This window comes from Drosophila nasuta, chromosome X, assembly GCF_023558535.2.
Source record: "Drosophila nasuta strain 15112-1781.00 chromosome X, ASM2355853v1, whole genome shotgun sequence".
Taxonomy (NCBI): domain Eukaryota; kingdom Metazoa; phylum Arthropoda; class Insecta; order Diptera; family Drosophilidae; genus Drosophila; species Drosophila nasuta.
Genome location: NC_083459.1, coordinates 9,997,618 through 10,006,475, shown reverse-complemented (window position 1 = coordinate 10,006,475; position 8,858 = coordinate 9,997,618). Strand labels below are relative to the sequence as shown.

Sequence of the window (8,858 nt, the reverse complement as noted above, 5' to 3'; positions counted from 1 at the left end):
TATTTTACTAACATGATAATGAGCAATTGGCTGAAGGAAATATTTACGGGGGAATTTTGTATTTGTCTCTTAAGAACTACAGTTAATGGGAAAATAAATATTTAGTGTTGTTTCGGGGCTGGAGAAATCCCAGATTTTCATAAAGTAGTTGCAAAATTATCATTACACTTATTAATATATTTATTAATGTTGATTTCCATGAATACAAACCTTTTATACCCGATACCCATAGGTAAGAAGGGTATTATACTTTTGTGCCTGCTGGAAGTGAATGTAACAGGCAGCAGGAGGCATCTTCAACGGATATAATCTTAGTTGGTCTTAGTTGACTTGGGTGATCTGGTATGTTGAGTACTGTTTGGTATATTTTAAATATAGTATTATGTTAATATACCATATATTAGTATATTAATTCGGTATACTTTCAGAATAATACCTCACTGTTTTGCTCTTATTTGAAATGAGTAACGGGTATCTCACGGTCGAGCACACTCATTTATGAAATATAGTATTTTGTCTAATATTTATATTTTTATTATGAAATATTTTTATTAAATCAAATATTAAACATTAACTATACGGAACTATTTTAAGCAATCAATTTTCTGTTTACTTTAATATATAAATTATTTTCGATTGCATTAAATATATGATTATTATTATAACACTTATATGAGCAAAAGAGAGAAATAAGAAGTATGAAAATATCTGTTCATTTTAATAACACTTTTGTAAAAGACAAAACTTAGTATATTACTTTTCTTTTAGTATTAATTTTGTAGTAGAAAGAAATTTTCTTAAAATTCAGAAATTTATCAACTTAAATATAATATTTACATATTCCATTTGCACAATAAAAGAATAGTTGGTTTATTTCATGAATTTGCTTTATTTCTTAGCAATATGTTTATTATAATTTAATCTATTTTTTTGTGCGAGAAATTAATGTCATTATCATAGAATTGTTTGCAGGCCGTTTCTAGAACTTTTTACCAAAAAATCTTTTAAGTTATCATAAGATTAACATATGTTTGTATAGCAAAACGTTTATTTTCTTTCACAAAACTATATGAAATTAAATAAAATTAAAAACATTTAATTCAAAATCAATTGAATAGAATATTTTTTTTTTTATATTATAAATTTTGTAGATAGAACATTATTATTATTATTAATATTGTGAATTTTATGTTCAATAAATAAACATAAAGTTTTTCTCTGCTATTACAAACTGATCTCGTTCTTTTGTCAGAGAACGAGGCGAATAATAAAATTAGCATCGGACATTTAAACTAAATTGATTTGCTTTCTTCAGTTATTTTTGAAAGGCAATTTGAATTCAATTTCGATTTGAAATCAGTGATTTAAATGTATTCCCTTTCTCTGGATTTTTGTCTAGCTGCCTGTTGGCAGTTGTGAATTCAGTTTCGATATCTGGTTTTAGCATCAAACAAACCAATGACAACAAAAATAACAAATGAAAAAATTCCCCCGTTGGAAGCCTGAGCCTAACAAAGAAGTTATATGATCATCAAATTGATAATGTCGCCGATTTGTTTATGGAAACGTAGACGTTGTTATTGTTATTTCGTTAATGTTAGAAAACAAGTTAGACGAGAATTCGCAGGCCGCAAACCTGTACGAAATTCAATTTCTTCTTCTCGAAATAAATAAACAAAAAGAACTGAATAAAATACTTAATAATTATCGACGTCGACGTCGCAGTAGCAGTCGCTGCTGCAGTCGCCGTTGCCGTCGACGTCGCTTCAACTCAGAAGCTAATCAATAAAGCGGCGTTAATTATTGTTTGGTTTAAAGCTTGATTACAACAGCAGCGAGGGCTTTAGAACGCCACCGAGCGCTTAACGCAAAGCACACGCGCGTGTTCAACGCAAAAAAAAAATATCAAAAAAAAAAGAAGAGCAAAAACAAAAAGTGGACAACACCAAAAACGGGAAAAAAGAGAAGACGAGGCAACAAAACAGCGGACGATAAAAGTCGCCAGCGGCCAAAAACGCGCTCATTGCGTGCGCTGTTTTCGCAACGTTAACGGTAACGGTAACGGTAAAATATCAGCGATACTGAGATACAACGGATATTGTAGATACACAGATACGCAGATACAAAGATACACAGGATGAGGATGCGACACGCATTTGCTGGATTAATTGTGTGCTGGCTGGCAGTTTGTCAACCACAAGGTAAATATTTTTATATGCCCCAACAATAGCAACACACACACACACACACACACACACACACACACACACACACACTGGCTAGATAGGATAATGAGGCACATACACACACACACACGCACACACATCGCACTTTTGGGCCTTTGATATTACAGCAATAATTGTAAAATTATCGCTGGATTTTGCGCCTACGTGCAACGCATATTGACAAAATGCCAAAAAGGACAACTGCAGTGACAACAAAAAGCGCAGCAGCCGTGCAAAAAGGATAATGATGCTGCAGCCGCAAGGACACACAAAGCTCTTTCTCTCTCTCTCTCTCTCTCTCAGTCACAATCGCACATTTAACAGTCGCTCAAAAGAGTCAAGTGTTATTACACGCACATCATTTGTTTCCGTTTCCGTTTCCGGTCGAACATTGTGAATGCGCTGTGCATCAACTGCACAAATAGCTTCAGCTGAAGTCCTTTTCAAAATGTTTCACAATTAATGCCGAACATTTTAATGCAGTTTCTCAGACTTTTTGTTAAAGCATTCTTCACTGACATTTTAACAAAAAGTCTTATTTGCAATTCAGTTTTATTTTCTTATTTTTTTTCTGGTATTTCAAATTCCAAAAATTCTAATGCAAATATTTAAATTTTTATTTATTTTACATTTCAAAAGCGCTCGTTGAAAAATCGTTTCAAATATTTTATCTTTTTTTATTTCAAAGTCTAAAAACTCTTATCAAAAATGTTGCTCAAAAACGGTTTTAAATACTTTCAATTTTTTTTTATATATATAATTTTAAAAAATCTTAAAATTGATGTTAAATTTTCCAACTCTTCTTAAAGTTAATGTTAAATAAATGGTTGCCAATATTTTATTTTATTTAAAATTAAATAACACTTTCATTATTGATCATCATTCTCATTTTTTATGATTTCTAAAATCTCTCTGAAAGTTTATGTTGCAAATATTTTTTCTTTTTTAAATTTAAAATCCAATAATGCTTATTTAAATTGATAGATTTAAGCAGCAAACAGTCGTAATTATTTAATTCTTTTTTTTTTTTTTTGAATGAGAAAAACTTTTCCTAAAATTAATGTTAAAAAGTGGATGCCATTATTTAGATTGTGTTTTTTATGTACAAAATCTCTCAACAAAGTTGATGTTTCTTTTTTTTTTTTAATCAAAAAATAACTCACCTTTAAAAGTGACTGCAATTAATTAATTTTGTGCATTTTATAAATTATTTTATATAACAAACTGTTGATCTTACATAAATATTTATTTTTGTGTACTTTTTAAATTCATATGTATTTTGTTGTATTTTTTTATTGTGCTTAATTTCGTGAGAGTGTTCAAAAAAAGTGTTTTCTATTTGTCTCACGGCAGCAGCTAAAAGTTTAGTCAAAAAACGCAAAAAATAATAATAATGAAAATGTGAAAAAGACGCAGCGAAACTTAAGGCAGCAAAATAATATTACAAAAATAATAATAATGCTAAAGAGCAGAGCGCACAATTTAATGATATTCAAATTAGAAACAGTCGAAAAAAAAAGAAATAAAGAAACAAATAAGGAAAAGAAGCGAGTGATGCGACATGGAACAAGTTTGAGGAGTTCTACAAGCCAGTTGTTGTTGCTGTTCTTGCTGTTGTGGGGAGATTATAAATGCATGAAGCTCTCTGATATGTTTACCTTTAATATCGCGCAACAAACAACAAAGTTTCCAGCCAGCTGGGCGAAAACTTTTCCATTTACCTTTCGTTCTCTCTGTCTAACGTTCTTCCTCTCTCTCCCCTCTCTCTCTCTCTCTCTCTCTCTTTCACTGACTAGTTGAGGCACAATTCTTTGGCAATCCGTACTATGGACCACAACAGGGCTTCGGACCACAACAACAGGGTTTCGGACAGCGTGGACCACGTCAGGGTTCCGTCTCGAAGGCCAACACCAACTCGTATGAACGTCAGGTGGACTTTGGCAACAACGTTGAGTATACGCAGGGTGTCTCCAACTCCCGTGCCGTAACCCGCCAGAACGGACAGCGTGTGGTTGCCGACAGTCAGGCGGCGACCCGCGACTTCGATCTCGGTGGCCTGCAGTTGGGCAACACGCTAACACGCACACGCACCAATGCGAATGGCGCCGTCTCCGGGGGCATTGCGGATCAGTTCCGCATCGGCAACTTGGGTCTGGGCGCATCGCTCTCCCCCGATAATCTGCGTCAGGGCTTTGGGCTGCAGCGTGGCGCCGATGGCGATGTGCGTTTGGGTCTCGGACTCTTGAGCCTTGATCTCGACAACAATGTGCAGAACAGCAACTCGCTGGGACAGGCGCAGGTCAATGCTCAGGGACGAGGTTCGCGCGTCCGCTCGAACAGCAACACGAACACGAACACGCAACAGTTTGGCGGCGTGCGTGTGAGCGACACGGTGAGCAACTCGAATGCCTTTGGACGCACACGCAACGGTCAGACATCGGCGAATGCCGGCGGTTTCGGTGGCAATGCAGCGACTCAAGGTTCAACCTTTGGCGGCTTTGGCGGCTTTCGTCGTCGTCGCACTCCACAACCTCAGCCTCAGCCGCAGCAGCGTGTTGTCTATCAACGTCAGCGTCTGTCGCGCCCCAAGCGTCGTGCGCAATTCGTGCCCTTCGGCTATCCTCAACAGAACTTCGGAGGCTTCGGCGGCGGCGGCTTTGGCGGCTTTGGCGGTCAGTACACGGAGCGTCCACGGCGTCAGTTTGAACGTCCTGGCGGCTTTGGCGGTTTCGGCGGTGGCGGCGGCGGTTTCGGTGGCGAGTTTGGTGGCGACGGTGGCGGCTTTGGAGGTGGTGGCTTTGGCGGCTTCGAAGGTGGCTACGAGCAGCCTAACTTCAACCAGCAGAAGGGACACAAGAAGCAGCAACAGCATCACGGACACGTGCAGTCGACGGGCAATGCCAATGCCCAGGGCGGACCCGGTTTCAATCAGCAGGCGGCGAGCAACAATTTCGCCAATCAGAATGCGGATGGCTCACAGAATTCGGGCAGCAGCAGCATTGGCTCCAATCTGGCTCAGGATGGCAGCAGCGGTCAGGTGAGCTCGGCGAACACCAATCAACAGAATGGCCCCAATTCGCAGACGAATGGCGCTCAGTCGCAAGCGCTGAACTTCCGCCCCGGAGAGCAACAGGCGAGCAGCTCGAATGCCAACACACAGCACACAATTGTCGGCAATCGCGAAACAATTGGCTCGAACAGCGGCTCGACGGCGACCAACAACAATGCCGATGGCAGCTCAACGAACACCGCCAACACCGACACACAGGTGGTGCGCGATGGCAACCAACAGTCGATCACCTCGGGGGCAAACAGTCAGTCCATCTTCCAGGGCAACCAGGGACAGGGCAATTCAGCCGCCAACACCGCAGCGAACATTAGTTCGCAGCGCGGTCCCAACGGCTCCGTGACGAACTCCGCTAGCAGCAGTGCCACCGCAACGGCCACGAATGGTCAGTCGGCAAATGCCGATGCCAATGCGAATGCCGGCGGACAGGGCAATGGAGCTGGCGCCAATGCGGGCGCCAATGGCGGACAGTTCGGTGGACAGTTCGGTGGTGGCGCCAATTCCAATTCCAATGTCTTTGGCGGATTCGGTGGGTTCGGTGGCTGGGGCCGATAAATTCACTGTTCACTGTTCGTTCTCCACTGTTAACTGTTCAGTGTTAACGGAAAACTGTTAAGGGCGCACTGTTAACTAACAACTGTTAACTGAAAGCTGTTAGTCACTCACTGTTAACTACTCTCAACCGTTAAGTGCTCTCTGTTAATGCTGTACTGTTAAGACTACACTGTTAATGCTGTAATGTTAACACTCCACTGTAAACTGATCACTGTTAACTATTTAATCCTAACAGCACACTTAAGACAGTCAACTGTTACCTGTTCACTGTTAACTTCTCTCAAATGTTAACTGTTTGCTGTTCACTGTTAACGGATTTCTGTTAACAATGTGCTGTTAGCTCTACACTGTTAATACTCTACTGTTAACCGCACTAAAACGCACTCAAGCTATTTTTTTTTACTCGTCAACTCGAACTCTACTTTAATTATTTTATTTTATTTTTTTTTTTAACGACAACGAATCACTTTAAGCACATGAATAAAATGCATTTGTTAATTTTAATTTTGATGTTGCACTGTTTTTATTTTATGTTTGTGTTTGTTTTTCAAAATATTTTGGATATTCACAATATTACACTTTACTTGCATTTGATCTTTTTCCATATGAAACACCCCTTTTGTTGAAGTATTTAGAAAAGATTGAGATTAGTTTGAGATTAAGTTTATATTCATCGAATATTTGTGGATTTTTTAAAGAAAAGTGTTTTAATGTTAGCTTTTTGGCAAAAGTCGTAAGTTACTTTACAGATTTATAATCATTTCACTTACAAACTTAAGCAAATTGTATAAATGGATAGAATTTTAAATTTCATTTGTAGAAAATACTAATTCCGCTCAGTATAATACGACAATTATTGCGTGTAGTCATTGTTAAATATTAGTTATTAAATTGCTTTAAAAGAACAGTTGTCAGAGCTCAACCCACTATGGATTGAATAGCTGAATTAAATAGTTAGCTATTAGCTGTCTAATTTATTTCTTCTGCCCATAAATCTATGACTAGTTATCTAATTTATCTTTTCAATCCTTCACTTAAAATACGGGGTTGAGCTCTGACAACTGTGCTTTTATCTAGATGAACTAATCTATCTTCAAATGGAACCAGTTCGAACATGATCTGATCTTTTGGCTTATGAAATATAACCTTCCAGCATTTGAAATGAGATGTTAACTAATTATTTCAGATAGTATTTTTAATTAATTAATTATTCATCAATATGAAACAAGTATGTTTTTTCAAAAATGAAATAATACAAGCACATAAATTTATCAAATAGATTGTAAATAGAATCATTTACTTCTTAGGTGAATTTGTCACATATTCATTGACGTAGTTAAAGGCAAAAGCGTTACAAGTACCTGGTTTACTAGTAATAAAAGTCTTTTAAAATGAGTGGTCTAAAAAAAATAGGAAACATTAAGTTGCGATAAATTTTAGGAATACTCATTACTTTTACAATGTTAACATACAATGTTACAATGTTAACATTTTTTAGTTCTCATTTCTTTATCAGAAGACTAAATCTGTGCTGGAAAAAAATTTTGTAATTAGCGTAATATTGCTTTTATAAGGTCTAGACGGTCCAATTATAAATCTTAATTCGTGGAAGAGCCAACATTTTTCCATAACAAACTTTTACGCTTTAAAGATAAGCAAAGAAGAATATGGGTACTAGAGGGTTAAGTAGTATTTAGATTTCTACAAAAATGTACGTAGACAATTAGCACATTATTAAAAAACGCATTCATCGATCTTCCACTCTCTTCACAAAAGTTGTTAAGCACAATTCAAGTCAGAGCAACTGCAGCCCTGGGAGCACAAAACTGTTGCATACTTTCAGGCAGCAGCATTGAAACTGCGCTGATTCTCTCTCTCTCTCTCTCTCTCTCTCTCTCTCTCTCTCTTCGCTCTCCGTTGCTTCAATCTCTTCCACAGTGCGCTATCGAATGCAGCAACAGGTGCATCTGCAGCGCTGGCGTCCCAGATCCTCGAACCTCAGCGCCGACTTGGAGGAGCTGCACTTCAATCGAACGTCGCGACTGGAGGATTTGCAGCCGCGTGTGAACACCTCAATCGAGTCATTCGGTGAATTTGATGCCGGACAGCGACAGGGGAGAACGATTAGCCTGATCACCGACTGGATCAGCAGCCTGTTCAGCTCCTGCGTTTCGCCGTGCACACTTGAAGCGTATCAGGACAATAAATGCTGTGAAACCTTCGTGGTTGGACCTCCGCCCAACGCTTGCTGTGGCGGTGTTGGAGTTGGTGTTGGTGTTGCTGTTGGTCCACCCGGTCCGCCTGGTCCACCTGGACCAGCACCGCTCCCTCCTCCCCCTCCACCTCCACCTCCGCCGCCGCCAGCTCGCTATCCGCCACCATATCCGCTGCCGGGTCCAATGCTGCCCCCCAAAAATACCCCGATTATGATGATGGCAGTGCCCATTAACTGCTGCACCGTCTGCACCTACACCTACTATGGCCCGCCACCCTGTGGTCGCTTGAACACCAACTACAATAGCAACAACAACAGCAACAACAACAAGCGGGTCACCGTCTACATTCCGCCACCTTACTACGGCCGTTAACTTTTCCCCTCTTCCATCGCTTCCACCTAGCATTAAGACAGCACATAGATCATAGGCAACTACATATGCTTCTCCTCTTCACCACCCCTCGTCACTCTCTCTCTCTCTGTCTGTCTCTTTCCCTTGCTGTTTGTTTGCATAATCTCTGAGCGCGCATTGTGTCTGTTTCTGGGTCTCGTGCTGTCAAAAAATGCGCCAAACAAGACAACAACAGACAGACACACAGTCAGCGGGGTGTAAAGTCCAGGCTCAGTGCTTTCTTCCTTCGCCCTTGGCAGCCACACACACACACACACACACACACATATGGACAGCTTCGGCTTTGGTTGCGGCAATGAAGTTATTGTGCCTCCATCAAAGTGCTAGCGCCTAGACAATGTGCTCTATAGAGTACCCTTAGGAATTGTTTCCCACAAAATGCTT

At 39.7% G+C, this 8,858-nt stretch overlaps 1 protein-coding gene across 1 annotated transcript; it reads left to right on the top strand.

Annotated features, from left to right (window-relative positions):
• The first annotated feature begins 1,842 nt into the window (after positions 1 to 1,842).
• LOC132796479 (uncharacterized transmembrane protein DDB_G0289901) lies at positions 1,843 to 6,351 on the top strand. The gene is made up of 2 exons (XM_060807659.1): positions 1,843 to 2,201; positions 4,022 to 6,351. Exons 1-2 carry the CDS (start codon positions 2,138 to 2,140, stop codon positions 5,845 to 5,847), a joined length of 1,890 nt encoding a protein of 629 aa, XP_060663642.1. The 5' UTR covers positions 1,843 to 2,137; the 3' UTR covers positions 5,848 to 6,351.
• The last annotated feature ends 2,507 nt before the right edge of the window (positions 6,352 to 8,858 follow it).

What these genes read in the sequence shown, in the direction of transcription:
- LOC132796479 (XM_060807659.1), top strand. Translation starts at nt 2,138, where the DNA reads ATGAGGATGCGACACGCATTTGCTGGATTAATTGTGTGCTGGCTGGCA. An exon ending in GGCAGTTTGTCAACCACAAG is followed by an intron (nt 2,202 to 4,021) that starts GTAAATATTTTT and finishes TTCACTGACTAG; the next exon opens with TTGAGGCACAATTCTTTGGC.